This window comes from Rhipicephalus microplus, chromosome 5, assembly GCF_043290135.1.
Source record: "Rhipicephalus microplus isolate Deutch F79 chromosome 5, USDA_Rmic, whole genome shotgun sequence".
Taxonomy (NCBI): domain Eukaryota; kingdom Metazoa; phylum Arthropoda; class Arachnida; order Ixodida; family Ixodidae; genus Rhipicephalus; species Rhipicephalus microplus.
Window position 1 is genome coordinate 151937739 of NC_134704.1, and position 18563 is coordinate 151956301.

The following is an 18563-nucleotide window of genomic DNA, read 5'->3' on the forward strand; positions in this document are numbered from 1 at the left end:
AGCAAGGCATAAACTCCTATGTTACTTAGCCATGGCAGTCAGTGAGAAAAACTCTTACCGCATCGCCTGATTCCAGAAATCTAAGCTTCGAGCTGCTTTGTCAGTAACAAGAGCCCTTACTTTTGCACAAATTAAGTTAAACAGAGTCATCTCGGCATCGAGTGTTCACTGCGAGAGTATCTTTTATAACAGCTCAGAGGCGTAGGTGAACGTGGCCACGCACAAGGCTTGTGGACAAGGCAGCTTTCCTTTACACGCAACTGTTTACAAGTAAAAAAAAAAAGAAGAGTGAGACTACCTGCCTATCGTATCATTCACTTCACTTGGTGGCATCAGATGGAGTTTGGTTGTGGTGGTCAGATGGACGGACGCATGGACACTTTGTTAGTTCTGAAGTGCACGACTCAATGCTCAGCGGGCCAGATAAAAAAATAGTTTACATATGCCACATTGTACATAACTCACTCGTTTCATTTCCGGCAAAACGCCGTTTAAGCTCGACTGTTTGGCCCTCGTTTCCACTGGTGGCTGTCTTCACTATCGAATAAATATAGCAGACGCACGCCGTTCGGTTTCGAAGCGAGCCCGACAGCACTAGACAGGAGAGCGACAGCAGAATTTTGCTCGCCTGAACGCCTGAATGCAACGCCGCTTCATTTTTCCACATCCTCCTTTTCCTCTATACGCCCTCCCCCTTTTTATATATTGTTGCACTTCAATACGCAGCAGTACCACCAGCGCCCTTTGGTTTTGTTACGGTGATGCACGCATGCACCGTCTTTAGCAGCCGCCACTTTCGTCTGCGGGAGCAGCTGAGAAGTGTGAGAAGTGCGCGTTCTCACCGCCAGGGTGACTGTGAAAACTTCAGCGCAGGTTCTCTACACATTCCTTAATGTTTTATAACTGCCGTTGAATGGTCAAACAGAAAGGAAATCACCCACCTTGAAAGGGGCTCTGCAACACTTTTTGAGCATGATCAGAAAGCGCTGCCGATCAGTAGTAGAAGCTCCCAACAACACGCGAGCCAAATAATATAGCACAGCACGCGGCTTAGAATTCACAATAAATTATCAAAGTCAGCTAAAAATATGCTTTCTTTTTTCTCGACACATCAGGGAATAAGTCCAAAAATCACTCGTAGAAAGCGCATCTATCAGCCATTGGCTTATTTGAACGTGGTGCGCTCGGTCGTTACAGAGATTGCCGCGGGAAGCCGCGACTTGTCCACGCATGCACGATCAGACCAAAAAAGCCGTGCATTCGGAGAAAAAAAAGTGCTCAAGGTCACGAAGCGCATGCGACGTTTTTTCTTTGCGCTTGCCATCCCTCCCTGCTTAGCTTCCAGCGCTTTTGTCGGGACAAGCGAAGAGAGAATGCAATCATAGGATGCGACGAATCTGTATAACTCCACTCGCACTGCACGGATTTTTTTAATTTTTGCAGCATTTAATTAGTGAGGCAATAAGCTCTCCCAAAAAGTTCAGTCTATGGTTACTTGAAAAAGTGTTTCAGAGGCCCCCTTAAACAAGCATTAAAAAATGCAGGGGGGGGGGGGGGGGTCGCTCGAGTAGCAGCGGTGAACTTTGATGTTAAGGGCGCGGCCACGATAACTGGCACGCACGCTATCTCTGCAAGCATCAGTGCGCTTTCAACATGAATAGACTGTATGAGAAGAGCTTCGCCCTGGAGTGGCCCTATTTGCTTACACCAGCGTAATGTAGGAGTTCCACGATATCCGATCCAAAAGAGTCAGCTGCCAGCCTGACTTCGTGTAAAATCACAATTTGTTGTTACCGCATTCATTGCATTGCATTCAACGTGCCGTCGTGTTGTTGACAGAGCTAATTAGCTAATTGCGAAGGCTACTGTCCCGCAAACTCGTGGCGTGGCACACAAAGAAAGCGCATAACGAGTTTTCATCAGTGGCTAATCTACCATCCTCTCGATAGTGAAAACAGGGATGTCAGCATTAAAAAAAAACAAAGCTGAACGTCCCATGGGGTCACTCCATGCACGCGCAGTGAAACCATGCAACACACGTACAGCATCAAAAACAAAGAGTGAATGACAAATGCCGCTGAAAACTATTCCGTAAAACGTCTCCATATGCAGCACGACGTACCCCACATTTCAAACGTTAACTAAAAGAGTGGAACTGCCAACTTTTTGGTTTGGAGGGAGTGCACATACAGGCATGTGTCTGCGGCAGCAATGCCAGCTCTAGGGGTGCAGACGCGCCTGCCCACCTCGCACTTGCTCTCGTTGAACGCGCCTATTCGCGCTTCATCAGCGGCAGGGCAACCCCGGAAGGTGCATGCTCGTGCCAAAATGACAAAATCCGTGGCGAAAATCCTGGATTGTCCGTAACAAAAATTTGCTCTATCATGGATGTCTTCCGCTGTTACTTTGTTACATAGAGGTCGCAAATACATGTGCTTCTATGGTGCAATGGAAAGCAATAGAAAAACTTCCTTATATTGAGGAATTTGTTATATGGAGGTTGGTTATGAGCAGGTTTAACTGTATATCCCTATTACGAATTTTTGATTATAACAAACCTATTTTTCTGCCAAATGCAACTCTGCTATAATAATGTTTGAGTGGACATACAAATCAAGAAATAAAGAAATGACAGCTGTGCGCGTAGGAACACCACCAAGCACAGGCTCAGTGTGCATCCTCGTCAAAAACTTGCCAGGGATGCCTGAGCTATGCACATTGAATTTTCATTTGCTAACTTGGCTTTGGTTCTCGGTGCATGCACCAACCACGCCGCAAGCAAACGAACGTCTGTGCACGTAATATTGACCATTTCAAACTATTCTAAAATGCCTAAAGCAAGTAGAGTTGTCAAGCTCCCACAACACAGCAATTTTCCTTTTACAAATCAATGAAGGGCCCACTATGCATCTTTAGGGTAATGCACAAATTTACATAGCTGTTTGTTGATGCTTTTGATGTTGCTGATGATGATTATGTCTGAGAACCTTAAAGTAGCTGGACCTTTCAACACATCCACTTGGCGTGCCATTTGCATGTTTTGATGCCTGGTGTAATTTCACACTGCTGCCACGTATCATTCTATATATATATATATATATATATATATATATATATATATATATATATATATATATATATATATATATATATATATATTAAGGAGAGACCTCCCACTACATAATGGTCATATAGCTTTTTTTTTTTTCTGAAGCAGTTTCAAGCAATGAAGTGGCTCTGTGGTATTAATAATAACAGTATCTGAGGTAGTATGTCCCAAAACCCCAATATGATTATGGAAGATGCCGTAGTGGGGGGGCTCTGGAAATTTCGACCATCTGGTGTTTGTTACGTAGACTGACGTCACACACTACACGGGCCTCTACCTTTTGCCTCCATCGAAATGCAACCATTGCGGCCGCGATTGAAGCCCCGTGGCTCTGTAGTAAAACACCATGTTGCCATTCGGAAGGCCTGGGTTCGATTCTCACTGGAACTGAAGATTTTTATCATTTATTTTATTTGTATCTTTCTTCTTTTTCCGTTCATGAACAACGCCATTTTTTCTGACTTTTTTACTAACAGCCAACTTTCTCCGAACTAGCTCTTTAATGCATTCTCATGAAAATAATGTCAAGACTATAACTAAAGCACCTAGGTATTCTAATGCATTAGAAACTTGTCTGTGTCAAAAGTGGAAAGAAATCACCGCATTTTACTCACTTACTTAAAGAGATATATCGTCAATCAGGTTTAGAGACCAAGTTAGTTCGCTGATTCAGGTTGATAATGTCACTGAACCTCATGGATGCGTAAGAACACATTGCAAAGCTAGTTGGTTCATTTTACCAGGGATGCAACAGCCGAATTAGAATTTGCACAATTTTCGGAGCAGCAAGATGTTCCTTTTGGGGCACTAAAACGCAAATTCGGAGCGGGAAAAAACATTGACTTTTAATCATGAAAGACGAGATTTGGAGCAGTATTAAAAAAAGTATGTACATAAAAATGTATGTACAAACCATTCAACATCCCCCAAATTACGCAAGTAAATATGACCATTGTTATTTCAATAAAAGTTAGATATTGAACCACCCCACTCAGCAAACAATGACAAAGTACACATTAGCATTTGCCAAGCTTGTAAAATCCTTTCACAGACTCTGAGGGTTGAAACATGGATTTGCCAAACTGGCAACTTTGAGTTTTTGGAGATTAATAAAACTGAGGAGTAGAGGGGGGGAAGTGGCGCACATTCTTGTTTAGTAGGGCTGCAGAAATACCATACAGCACTCCAAATGGTTGCCAGTACCTTCTTTAGACGTCAGTGATCATACTAGTACTCATAATTATGTGGCCTACACACCCATAATTAATTGAACAAACAGTGCTGTGTGTCATGACTAGTGCTAACTTCCCCTTCCAAATTTTAGAACGCTTTTCCACAGGCCACCAGTGTATTGCGGCAAAGGCGGCTTAACTGGCGTTTTTTACGTGTTATAACAGGGCCAAGAAATTTTTGAACCGCTGCACTCACCCCCCTTCCCCCTTTTTTTTTTTTCACGATTGGGTTAGCTCTAGGGCACCACTTCTCAGCTCGCTTACAAGGTGGTGCGTGTGACTAGATAAAGTATCCATTGGCCCGGCGATGGATATCTATCGCATGTGCTGTTGCTATGGCAACTACGTGGTCGCTGGTAATGCAGCCCGTCAGGTTCATTCATGCGCAGTAATAGCGATATACGTCTTCAGATTTAGTCGCTAACATGTCATAGCCGGGTCTGCCGACTATAATGGAGGACAACTTTCCGTGGCAATGAAGGGAAGGCTACAGAACCTAAGTGGGCGTGTGCCCTGCTGAAGAAAACAGTCACACAAATGCGTCGATGTTTTTCGCGCAAAAATCGCGAAAAACAACATTACTTCATTTTCAACAGGATGCTGTTTATAAATTTAGAAATGCTGAACAAAACAAGGAGATATAATTTTTTGTTTTGCTTTATGAAGTTTCCCGCTTTGCACGTCTGTAAAAGTTGCACGCTTTAGGTGCACCTCATAGCCAAAATGGCGTCTTCGCCTTTAGGTGAGCGGGAGTCGCCCTCCAGCTATTATAACGACTCAACGAAGGAGCTTGTGTCGAATTTCACTCACAAATGGCTGTATAAGTGCGTAAGCAGACAAAGCAAGTTCTGTGCTGTGGCAATATTCGAACACGGTCGTCACATGAAAAGAGTCTAGCCAGACAACTTCCCAGAGAAGTACATGTGCAGTAGCTCCACCCGCGCAGCCTTCCCCTCATTGCCACGGAAAGTTGTCCCCAGGTATAGGAAACAAATCTCCCGTGAAGTCTTGCTAACTATGGCAAGTTGCATCATCCCGCTGATAGACAGCCGCTGCAGTCAGCGGACCAACGGCCACACGGGACGTCGTATCTGAGTGATTACGTTTCGCGCGTGTGCTGGCCTAACCATGGTTTAGGGTCAGGGTTTGCGCGCATAGATCCCTGGATTACTTGATCACGCAAACTACAGGTGACCAACAAGACCTCTATTTCTCGAGGAAATTAGCACATATGAGAAAATTATGAGGCTGGTCGGGCATTTTGGCACAGCGTGGCACGATTTCGGGAAATTTCATGATTTTGGCACAGCTCGAAGCAAAAATAGAAAGTTGTATCAATTAGGCGCAATCGGCACAGCTGTTGAATCCCTGTTTTACACAGTAAACCATAAATATTATGGCCTTTCAAGTTTCAACTGTATAACTAAAGATCGAACCACAAAGTACTGGTTTATGTCTCCTGATGTGCCCCAATGCTAGCGACAAAGCAAATGCAATGCCATATCAAATGGTTCCTCAAATACCCATTTCAAAGCTGTTTTTTTTTTTTTCTTAAACCGAAACCCAGAGAAAAGTTCTGGCTCTCTTGCAAGACCATGTCAGAGCGGTAGCATGTAGTGGACACTGGGTAGCATTAAAAAAAACTGGGACCACACTGACACAGCGTCCAAATTTTCATGGTGTGTACACATGCATGTTTACCACTTCACTAAATCCAAATCCTGCTACAACAAAACTGACGGCTCATGCTAATAAGTTTGTTGCCGCAGAATTTCATGCATAGACCACAGAAGTTGCATAGACACAGAAGGCCTTATGATTATAACTCTCCCTTTGATCTCTGCAAGCACATGCGTTATTTTTGCATTGAGCTCTTCCTAACTCGGGTTTACTTGGCCACACACCGAGTGAATGTATTTTCTTGCGTATAACATGCACAAAATATAGAGAAACTGTGGGTGCAAGGTATGTGTGAATTTCTGTGGGCAAGTTGGCTTCACAGTACGACTTCATGGTAATGCTACGAATGCAGCTTTGCATTCCAATACCCGAGTATTTTCTTCAATCTCCCGCTGTTCGCAGTGGGGAGTTCTATTTATATGAGGGGGTGGGTTATACACAAGCAAATACACTATAACGAAGCTACCCTTGAATCATGCTGGACACGCAGTTCTGCGAACAAGTGTGCCAAAGCTTCGCTAGAGGCAAAGTGAAAACTAAGCGCCGAGGTTGTACATTATTACAGTTTTAAGCGAGCAGCATGAAATCCGAAACGTTTCGTGCAGTTTTACAACTTTATTGCCTCTAATTTTCTGATGTGCTGAATGGCACCTTTGGAGCTAACACATCAATAGCGACCCTGGTTTATGGCATAGCGATTGCGGCAAACAGTAGTTTTGTTTCCAATCTCTGTACACTGGCCGTGAGCTAGCCTTTAGAATTGCATCCTTGCTTTCTGTGGCTGCGCCTACCACTGTTTTTTTTTTTTCTGCAGCTTCACTTTGGGTCGGTGTGCGTGCTTTTGTGGTCGTCCATGATCGCCTCAACACGACCACATCTGTGTTTGCAGCGGCTCGGCAGATGGACCAGGTGCGTGTTGGCCCCGCATGCAAGTAAAATACCATGCAGAACTTTCATGCACATTTACCTATTAGCGCTTGAGAGTCCCAAGTTTTCTCAGTGAATTAGACAAAAATTCTCTGCTTCAAAGCACGCTTATCCCCCGCCAAACATGCAACAACAATGCACTCACCTTGAGGGCCTTTTTGATTTTCCTTTGAGGTCTCACCGGCTTTCTCTCCATAACTAGCTTGTGTTTGTTCGTGGCCATGTGCTGTAAAGAAACGCAATTATCGATTATGCACAAGGTCTTTTTCATTTACCTCAAGCAATGCATTTTCTTACAAAAGTTAGACCAGTTCATTCACTTTTGTTTTTCTGATTAATGCTGAACTTTCTCGAAATGATTGCTAGCTCATCAACTCAAATGTGCACATCAACCTGCCATTTTTCTAGCATTAGAATGGTGATGCGATAACACTGAATCATTGTAAAATGGGAACTACACTATGAACCACCATAAATAAGTATTTCAGGTTATTCACTACAATGATAAGTGAGCTTTGAATTTACATTGGCGCTTGCTTCTACAAACCAGTATATTCACTATGCAGAAATAGATGTAGTACTGCAACACCTGGGCAATGTGCTCACAAATTAAAATGCAACATCGATACTTTAAACCGTTTGCGGTCCAAGACTTTTACCCACTTTTTACCTCTACCGGTCTGAAACTATTTTGCCAGTTTCTGGCACCGCAAAGAAAGACACGAACTGCGGAAGAAAAACTCACAGAATATTTATTTTTTCTCTTTCATTCTCCAGGCAACTCCTTTAGCGATATTCAGCGTGTGATACCACTCAAAGCATTCTCCTGGGTGCAGGCCAGGGTTGTTACGGCAGGTTTTGCAGAAAAACACAGTTTCCCTCTTGCCTCCTTTTGTTTGCCTATCGCTACAAACGGGGCAGTCCTTGCTGCTTCGCCCTGGAACCTTAGTAGATGAAGTGGCTCTTTCCATCTAGCCTTTCTTCACAATCGTCCCGTGTAGACGGGCCCCGCTTTTGGGCTCCAGCCCTCATGTCACCCACAAGCTGTTGGATGAAGTTGTGGCGGTACTGCAGGTGTCGCTCTTTGTGCTGGCCATGTATCTGCAGCTGTATGCACCTCAAAATAAAACTGTTGACAATGGAAACTTCCTGAGTCCAGAAAAAAAGCTTGCACCAGCATTTCATCGTCGTGACAAAATGCATAGCTCGCACAGTAATTATCTGCACGGTCAACTGCACCCATGTTTTCTGTGTAGTCACATATAACCACTGGTTTCTTCATCGTCACTTTCTTTCCTCCTGCTTATGTCCTTGTGACTTCTTTCATAGATATATTGTGGGCAGAACTAAGCATGGTTACTTGACATTTGTCTCTCTAAGCAAGCACCATGTAGGAGTCTCCTTTCCTGTAAGCTGCCACTTCACCTTTCTTTAGCTTCTTCTTGACCTGCAGTGGCATTTGCTTGCAATTTCTGCATCACAGTACATGTCAATAATATTTTCTCTCTTAGTAAACCCTCGGCAAGCATTGGTGAAGTGTAAAATCTGTAGGTGTAGAGGTGGTAGCCACTCCCCAGCGTATTTTCTTGCTGGACTTTGTGTAGCATGTGCAGAACAATCTGGCAGGTGAAGGGGAGCTTGGGGCGGCTGAGGCTGTCAGTTGTTGTGCTGCGGTAGTAGGGCTCAAATGTCGAAATGTACCCCGTTTGGCAGTTGGCAAGTGCGTAAATACGCATGCCCGATATGGTTGGCTTCTGTGGATTGTAGCATTTGAAAGAGACACGGCCCTTGATTCCGACGGTGCTCTCGTCGATGCAAATCTTGGGACCGGCTCTGAAATGCTCTCGGCATTTCGCGACAATGTATTGCTCAACGTCCCTGATTTTGCTTCCACGAGTTGGCGGCCGACCTGAAGAGGCATTCATGGCATGGGGCAACATCCAATAAATTTGCAGAAATCTCTTCCGGCAGAAGACGTGCGGGAAAAAAGGCATCTTGTTTACAATAACTTGGTTAAAATACTCCTTCAGCTCCACTTTTGAATTCAAGGCCATGTTTATAATTACACCAAGAAAAGCTTTGAATTCTGCAAAAGTCACGTCTTCCCAGTGCTTCCAAATTGAATCTTTTAGAGGCTCACCGGCACTCAAAATTTTTTTACGCGCATAGCGGTTTGTTTCGCGCACAATATTGTCCATCAGCTGGTCGGTAAAAAACAGCTGAAAATAATCCAGTTCATTGTTTTGATTGGAAGCACTTACTTGTGATCCTGGGTTCATGACAGTGAAAAAAAAATGAGTAAAATCACGCAGTGAATTATCCAAGTAAAAATTTCAGTCCGCAGCACGTGGTCCAGCACTGTTCTGTGTGTCAACAGACGTGTCGTCTCCACCACCGTCGTCGTGGTCTTCGTCAGTCACTTCGTTCGAATCACTGTCATCTCTGTCTGATGGGAGCACGTAATTCTCTTCCTCACTAATGACATCTTCGCTAAAAGCGCCACTGTAAAACCTACGTGGTGAAAATGTGGCCATGCTTTTCAACCAACCACGTGTGAGTGGATACGCTCTAGTTTCCGTGCTGAACAAAGTGCTGCATCCTAGTGAAAAAAAAGTAAACATCAACAAAGAAAGCTCACTCATTTCACGAGAGCTTCATGTATTTAAAAAAAATGCGTGCGACTTGCAGTGAAAAAATCGCAAAATTGAAACGAGAAACACGCTCGTCGGGCAGTGCCCGACAGTGGACCACAAAGGGTCAATATAATGATTGGCATGCGCAAGAATAATATGTGTAACTGCTCAAAATAGCCACATCATGTCAGCACGAATATTGCCACGAAGGTGATTTTGGCTCTGATGTACGTGTTTAGGTTGAAGTCATGATGACATGACACGAACTGAAAACGTTAGAAAAAAAAGCACGTGTCTTACCTAATTGTCCAGTTTTAGTTTGAAAGCTTTTATACTGTTATTTTGCAAGAGCAGCAACAAGAAATATGTGCAGCACACGTGTTAACTTCCTTACAAACAACGCCACTGAACCTAGCTACTTTAAAATTCCTAGCAAACGCCCCCCCCCCCCCCCTCCCCGAGCAAGCACCCCCCTCCTAGTTTTGGAAAATCGAATATGCCACCCACTTCCGAGCAAGCGCCCCCTATGAAAACTGGCACCCTTGCTCCGTCTCTAGCCATTGCTGAATCTAGCCATAGCCATTAGGCTTGGCGTGTGTTCGATGTGTTAGCGTAGCCAGTCGGTATTTGTTCGTTGTTCCTCACAGTCGACTTTACTGCACAATGCCGTCGATGCGTTCTTACACTGTTACGAAGGAAATTGAGGTGGTTCAGTGTCATCTCCAAGGTGGAAGCAATGCGCATGCGACCTCGCGGCACTTCCAACATCCAGTGCAGGAGGATTCGCGAGTGGGACAGCAAATATGTAGCCTTGCTGCAACAAAACTTCGGCAAGTCGAAGTGACGACGCAAGCTGAGCAACGGTGCTCCCGTATTAAGTGAAGAAGTCGACAATGCCCTCTTCGAGTTTTTTAAAAATGAGCACAGTGTGGGCCCGCTGTTAGGAACAGGTTGCTTGCAGAAAAGGCTGTGCGCGTAGCCAGAAGCCTGCAGCTCGAAAACTTCGTAGCGTCAGACCATTATATTGCCAGGTAGAAGAAGCGTTTCGGCCTCTCCAAGCGACAGGCAACGAATGAAATCCAAAAGACACCGGATCACTATGCAGAAGCAGCGCATGCCTTTAGGTTGTCTGTGAACGAGCTGCGATTGATGCATGACTACACGCCTTTTAATATGGCCAACATGGACAAGACAATGGTCCGCATGGACTGCCCAGCATCCCGAACAAACGACATCATCGGGGAAAGTTTTGTCCGGATCGCCAATACTGGATGTACAAGTTGAGGATTCACAGTGGCGCTCACTGTCTGCGCATCAGGCCACAAACTTCCAACCTTCGTTATTTTGAAGGAGCCTTAGTGGCAGGATTCCAACAAAAGCTTTCACGAAAGTCTATGTACCAGATGGGTTTCTATTTATTTTTTATTTTTTCTTGTTTGTGGGAGTAGCGAGATCACGCTATATTATTTTTTTATTGTGAACGTTCATGTTACAGCATCGAAGAATGGGTGGATAACATTCGAAAAATTCCAGGAGTGGCTGTCGCGGTTGTGGGGTCCAAACACCGACGACGTTAGGCGGTTGTTGGTATTAGACCAAGCTCCTATTCAAAAAACGGGGGCAGGAGAGAATGCCGTGGAGGAGCGAGATACAGACATTGCATACGTGCCGGCTAGATGCGCAAATCTATTGCAGGCAGCCGACGTGTACTGGAACCGGTCTTTCAAAACCAGCCTTCGAAGGAGCTGGGAGGAATTCATGCGCATAGCATAAAAAACATTGAAAGGAAATCTGCGGAAACCGTCGCGTGAGGATGTACTGAGATTTGTGGCTGCAGCATGGGACGCTGTACCAGAGGCGACCATTATTCAGTTTCAAGGGCTGCGGAATATGGAATGCACTGGACGGAACAGAGGAGGACCTTCTATACAGTCCGTTGTCCGGTGTTGGTGACATTCGTCCAGAACATCCCGAGAAACTGCAGGCTGAATGCTACAGCCTGTTGCTTGACACTGACTCTGAGGGGTCTTTTGATGGATTTGAAAGTGAATAAACAATCATCGAAAACTTCCCAATAAAGCATTTATCATTGTTTATAAAAAAACAACCGGCCACCATCTTGAATTTTGCAGCACTTCCGTGCAAGCACCCCCTCCCCTTCACCACCTCCAGGGAGGGGGCGCTTGCTCGGAATTTGACGGTATGTACAGTATAGACCGCTTATAACGTAAGTCGCAGGAGTCGCAAATATCCGCACTACAGTTAAACCCCCTTATAAGAGGCATGCTCCGTACAGCAATTTTCGTCTTTTATATGAGATGTCTCTTATAAGCAGGGTACTTCGTATGCATTTTCTTATCAACTCGTATTTTACTGTAGGCACAGTAGTGTCTCTTATACCTATTTGTCTGTTATATCAGTGTCTCTTATAAAGAAGTTTGACTGGTCGAGCCCCTTTATAAGAGACACTGATATAAGAGACACGAGTGTGCCTACAGTAAAATACGATTTGATTAAAAAATGCATATGAAGTACCCTGCTTATAAGAGACATCTCGTATAAAGGACGAAAATTGCTGTCCAGAGCATGTCTCTTATAAAGGGGTTTAACTGTACTTAAGTACCACACAAGCCACCCTCAATTTCAGTAGCGGTATGTACGCCTTCTCTTCAAGTGCGGCCACCCCAAACAGTTTCGTTGGTTTCATACCAAACCGAACCTATAAATAGCGTGCGACTGCTACCGAAACTCAACCGACGCCGATGAGGCCTAGCCTGCCGTTAAGTGTGTTGCCATGGGAAGTTTGACCAAGACTTGAAGATCCAACGTTGAAAAGATCGTACTCAAGCACTGAACCAAGAACAGAGTGTGTGATACAAAGTTTGCGTCAGCGGCCGAGAGACCAAGGACAATGAAAACCGCCGAGCTTACATATAAGATCGTGCACTGGCAGCAAAGGCGAAAGCTTGAGTCATAAAGCCATAAAAGGTTCTAAATATATGGACAAGATAGAAAACCCGATATCTGTAGCAAGCTCGATTAACATCTTGCTCATCTGAATACTATAAAAGAAAGAAGGAAAGATCGTAGAAAGCCCTCATATCGGTGCGACGAGTTCTGAACCACTGTTCGCACTGAATACGCGTGCGCATTTTAAACAATTCAATACTGTTACTGTGTACGCACATTTTCTTGCACCAGTAAAACTATCTCAAAAGCTCATAAGAGTTGTGCGGGAAGCTTTTATCGAAAGATTACGTGCATGACAGTGATACAACGATGGTCTGTTTATTTTATGGGAAGAACATGTTTTTTTTTCTGTTTTCAAACGAAAATGACCACTGGCTTGCGTCAGTCAATCATGCCACACAAACGCTCAAGACAAGGTAAAAAAAAAAGACATTTTCCGTGAAATTATACAACATCAGTGTAAGGCACGCCGTCTGATTTAATTTTGAATGTCTAGGTTCTTTAAAGCATTTTCAAATCTAAGCATACGGGTGTTTCTGTGTAAATTTCACCCCCATTTAAAAATGGCACCCCAAAACTTCATTTTAAGGAGAACTTAATCAGTTCTGAAGTGTCACGCTTTACTTGATAGAATTACTTCTCTGTAGTACATAGTGCCATAGGCGTGCGAAGGGTTGCCCTACAGGGATTATGTCAATTTATGGGGTAAATTTGTAATTTTGCACCTGTAACTAGGTGGTTACTGCAGACTAGTATACACCTATTCGTTCATTGCGAATACTTCGAAACTTTCAATAATTTTGGTTCGAATGGAAACAAATTCAAATACTATTTATTCAAATATTCAAAACATTCAAATATTTTTACAAGCCTAATTAAAAATGTTGGCTATACGATGCAGTTTTACGCCGACCCTGCATTGTACGACAACTTTGAGATTCCTTCCGATAGGAAAAAAAAAATCACCTTTACTTAAATCAACTGTCGTCCAAACTTTCATGAGTGCAAAATAAAAACTTGTGTTCCCCTGAGGATTAGGAAAGTATACAGGGTGTCTTCTTAGAATGAAAAATTCATTTTCCTAGAAGTTCATGCGCTTCCAATACGGCTCGATTGCGGGCAAACGTATCTAGGGTCGTTACCTAGTCAAGCTCTATTAGTACAGTTAAAACTACTTATAACGAACCTCCATATAACAAATTACTCGATATAATGAAGTTTTTCTATTCTCCGCTGTTGCTCCATAGACGCACATGTATTTGCGACCTCTATGTAACAAAGAAACAGCAGGAGACAACTTTGATATAACGAATTTTCTCCACGGAGGTAGGTAGGTAGTAAACTTTATTAGGATCCAACGAGGAATCACTGGACCAAGCTAGGCCTTCAGAAGCCGTCATCCCGGACAATCTAGGAATTTCGCTTTGCATTTTGGCATGTTGGTATGAGCATGCATCTTGCGCGGCTGCCCCGCCGACAACGAAGCGCGATGCGGCAGCGGCGCGCACCATGCACCAGGCATGGTGCGCGCTCAGTAATGGGCACGGGTGAGCTGAGCGCGAGGCGGGCAGGCACCCCATGAGCCGGCCCTGTCGCAGTTTTTGCCGCCGTGAGCGCATGCGCGGGTGTGCCCCCCCCCCCCGCTCACTCCAAACTAAAAAAAAAACTACTTTTGTGCATTGGCAATGCCACGCTTTTAGTTAACGTCACATATGGGGGGCCGCGCTGCATATGGAAAGCGCTTTACCGAATAATTTTCCTCGGTATCCGTGTCGATGTCACTTCCTCGTCATTTTCAACGCCGTGCGCGCCTGCATAGTTTAACTGCGCACCAATGATGTGGCCCCCGACAACGTTCACCTTTGCTTACTTTTTATTGCGATAGCAATTATATGGACAGTCTCAACTGGTTTTTTGCCGTCGCTGCTGTCATTCGCCGTATATGTATATGTATATATATGTATATATAAAAAGTCAAGCAAGAAAGAAAAGAGCCGCCCACGCTCATCACGATGCAGCGACGCACGTTTATCTCCCAAGTGTACTTTGCCCCGCGAATGGGGGGGCAGGGGTGAGATGCTTGTGCGCAGGTGCTTATCCTTCGGTGGAGAGAATCATGTGCCTTCGACTTTGACTGGAACAATTGCGTTTAATCAAAAAGATCACTTTGCTCGCTAGACAGGAAATTCGCCGTTAGCGAAAAGAGTGCGCTTTTCCACAGCGAAGTAACAACTGAGGCACTTGTTAGTTCGCACTCATATCTCTACCTGTGATTACGTTTCGTGCCTCGTTTTTGTTTAAACAGCGCATTAAGTGTTGAGCAGTAAACGTTATTAGTTCGCTCTCGTCCTGATATGTTCCTTTGGTGCATCGTTTGTGCATGAGCAGCACTCTGCACCTTTCAATCTGCTTGCCGCTCTCAGTTGTTGCTATCGCATTCATTGTGACTGTCGCAAACTGTGACCTTTCTTAATTTCGGACAACCGTGTCGTTCCCACCGAGGTGACGTTAAGTGCTGATGGAAACTGTCCAAGACCCCGGTGATGACGGATCTTCGAAGGTCGACTCGTGACGCGCTTCCATTTTGCACCGCATCGCGTGTTTGCAGGCTTGTAGCTTTCACAATTAGCCAATTAGTCCTGGTAACATGACGGGGCGTTGAATGCAATGCAATGAACACGATAGCGAAAAATTTTAATGTTATAAAAAGTAAAGCCGGCATCTAACTTTTTTAAATTGGATATTGCGGAACTTCTAACAAATGCTGGTGTGAGCAAATATGGCCGCTCCTGGGAGAAGTACTCTTTTCACACAGTCCCTTTGCGTTGAAACCGCACTGATACTCGCGGAGATAGCAAGCACGTCAGCAATCGCGACCGCCCTTAAAATCCAAGTTCATTATTGCAACTCGAGTGATCCCCCCTCCCTGCATAATTTCATGCTTGTTGAAAACGGGTGGTTTCTGTTTGAGCATTCGATAGCAGTTCTAACACGCGGGTGATGTTATCTTATGCACTTTCCAGGCAACAGAGATGGGCCGACTCACTTTATCTTTGCTTCAACAGAGCTCGCGCTCTTTTACTCACTCATGAAAGCTACAATGCGCAAAGGCGTTATCAATTTGGACTTAATACAGAACATGGCAGCGACGGCAAAGACCCACTGAGAGTGTCCATATAATTCCTATCGCAATAATAACGCAGTTTTTCACTGTAAAATAAGTGTTTTGGGTTTCTCTGTTCTCAGTCCCTCTTTTGTTTATTTGTGCGTTTATTTTTGAAATTTTCGTACCGAACCTGCATATCCTTTTTATAACGAAATTTTCCGAGAATTTATTGATATCGTTATATCTCAGTTTGACTATAGTGGTAGCACCTTCAGTCGGCCAAAAGGCTGATGTTTTTACATTTTTGGTTCGTGAAACTTTTCCTGATCGACACACAGCTGGTCTCCCCCCTATGAAGCACTTGCAGTCACAGGCTTGTGCACGCATAAGGACGCGACGTAGCTATTTTGACTGTGCAAAATTACTTTCACTCAATGTAAATGTTCATAACAACAGCCGGACATCTCCAGTGTCACTTCACAAGCCAAGAAATAACAATGCGTGCAGCTCAGTCGTGCACGAAGGCATTCTACAGAAACTTGTGGTCTGTCACCATTATGTGATAGTGATGACACTGTGTTCGGCTATTTTAACTCGAAGGTCTTGGTAACGCTGTTTTAATTTCATTTCCACATGCAAACAACTTTTTTTAACTATATTTATCGCTAGAAAATGCACATCAGATTCAATTTTCTTAAAGCTGGAAATAAAGATTTGCTCGTACTTCCTCCAACTAAGTAATGCTGCCATTAGCTACCACTGGCAAGAATGATTTAATCTACCTTCCTTGCAGAAACACGAGTTCATGCCATGGGCTTATTGAGGCGGTCTGGATCCGTTTTTTGGGCAAGGCTGAGTGTCATTACCAGTAATCTTAGTTTTTTCATTATACGGCCCTTTTGCCTGGTCCTCTGAAAGTCGTATAATAGGGGTTCCATTGTAATGTTAGCATCATTTCCGTCCATGTGTTGCAGTGTTAAATCTCATTTGTCTGGTCCTTTAAAAAATGCATGCAGCCTCTCCTACTAGCTCGTTGTCCCATTTATTTTTTGTTTTCTTGCACTTACATTCAATGCAAGGCAGACAAGCAAGAAAGCCCTCGTATTTCAGTGGCAAACTGAAAGGCAATGGTGGGCAACACAGCCTTTTGCCATGCACATATCAACAGTACTATTGGCACAAAATGTGAGCTCACCGCTTTGTACTGCTCCATGGAGGTGAGCTGTACTGAGCAGCACTTGCACATCAACTTGTCCCCTTGCACTGAAAGCGAAATGAAACAGATGATTTATTACTTCACTGCACGAGCGTCAAGCTATCGAGGTTCAAAGCAATTGTGCCAGTACTAGAATACCAGAAGAAGGAAGAAGACCACACATGTTTAAAAGAGAACAGGTTATTTACTGTATATGCACCCTTTTATACAAAATAGGCGCACTAATACATTTTTCAGGAGACAGCATCAAACAAAAAAAAAACATATAGTCCTGATTTGACTATAGGTCACCTTATTTTTTCTAGAAATGTTGCCCATATAAAGTTATCAAGCTATATTCATGATAAAAGTTAGAAAACTGAACTAATAGTTTGAATGCCACACCCACTGTTTGCCAAGTAGTGCCAGTAACTGTTACGTACCATAAGCATATTTGTAGTAAACTGACACACCATGAAAATAGAAAGGAATCATAGCACGAATAACTGTGACAAAAAAATGCCCCCCCCCCCCCCCCCCGAAGGGAATCGTTAGGAAATGTGAATGCATTTCTTGAACCAAAAGAGGGCACCGTTGTCGTCAGACATTCCCTTCAGCGAATCATGCCATCGCCTTGAGAGGGGCCCAGCCAGCGAACGGTCGAGAGTGAGAAGCGAGCGGACCGGAGAGCGACGCGCCAGCGTTCTCGGTTCTACGTTAGCGTTTCACAGCGACGCCTCGAGCACACGACTCTTCACTCGACCGTGGAACGGAACGAACGTGTTTTTCCATCGCTCCTCTCAGTCCTTTGACGCTTCCATGAGTTTTTGTCCTCAGCACTCTCGTTGAACAGACCTACTTCGCACTTTCCGGGGAGGACTTTCACAGCCAAGCCTGTTTAAAGTGTTTCGAAACGTGAAAGTGCTATTCTCAACAACTTTCTGGTCAACCAGGCATGGCCGATGCATCGGCGTCTCCGTGACACCGCACCGACGCCGCTGCAACTTTCGGCGCTTGGCCGCGTTCGTGCGAATGCCGAGCGCGTTGCAGTGACATTCAGTGTGTGCCCGATCTACACTGCTTAGGCATGGCTTCTCCGGTTTCTACCATTAAATCAGCAGCAATGGATGCTGCAGACACTAACGAATATCCAGTGGATCCGGACGATGGTTCTTGGTTCACTGCTACCCGCCGACGCAAGCCAAAGACCGCAACGGATTCCGCACCCGAGCCCTTGCCTGCCAAAAATCAAGCAACCCCGCGGCCGCCACCCCTACCTGTGGATGACTTCAAGGTGATCTTCCGACCACGAGGAGGCCTTCGCCACAGTGAATGGGCACATCATGTGTTGGCACGCGCCATCTGCATGACTGCTGGGCTGCCAGGAGAAACAGTCAACAAGCTCCTTTTTCGCATCCAAGCGGAACGCAATATAGCCATCGCAAGCCCACCAGACGAAACTATTGCTACAAAGTTGCAAGCCGTCACTGCACTAAATCTAGGATCACAGAGATATGAAATGCAAGCTTATGTAGCCGCTCCTGACAATTCTTGTAAGGGAGTCATCATCGGCCCCGAGAAGAATACTTCACTCACCGAACTCCTCGACAACATCTACGCACCCGACGCCAAAGTCTTGCACGCCCGAATGATGGGATCCACAAACACGGTGTTGGTAACTTTTGCAGGCCTTCAAGTTCCACGTTATGTT

General features: G+C 44.6%; 1 protein-coding gene and 1 pseudogene across 6 annotated transcripts in view; one reads left to right on the forward strand and one right to left on the reverse strand.

Annotated features, from left to right (window-relative positions):
- LOC119173674 (uncharacterized) overlaps window positions 1-18563 on the reverse strand; it is a 59805-nt gene that overhangs the window by 19574 nt on the left and 21668 nt on the right. For all 6 annotated transcript variants that reach the window (XM_075896072.1, XM_075896071.1, XM_075896070.1 and 3 more), the window contains 2 exons: window positions 16853-16920; window positions 7094-7174 (listed from right to left, as the gene is read on the reverse strand). In XM_075896072.1, the coding sequence (XP_075752187.1) occupies window positions 7094-7174; window positions 16853-16920 (149 nt within the window). The remainder of the gene's footprint in view (window positions 1-7093; window positions 7175-16852; window positions 16921-18563) is intronic.
- On the forward strand, window positions 10318-11721 carry LOC142817180 (uncharacterized; annotated as a pseudogene).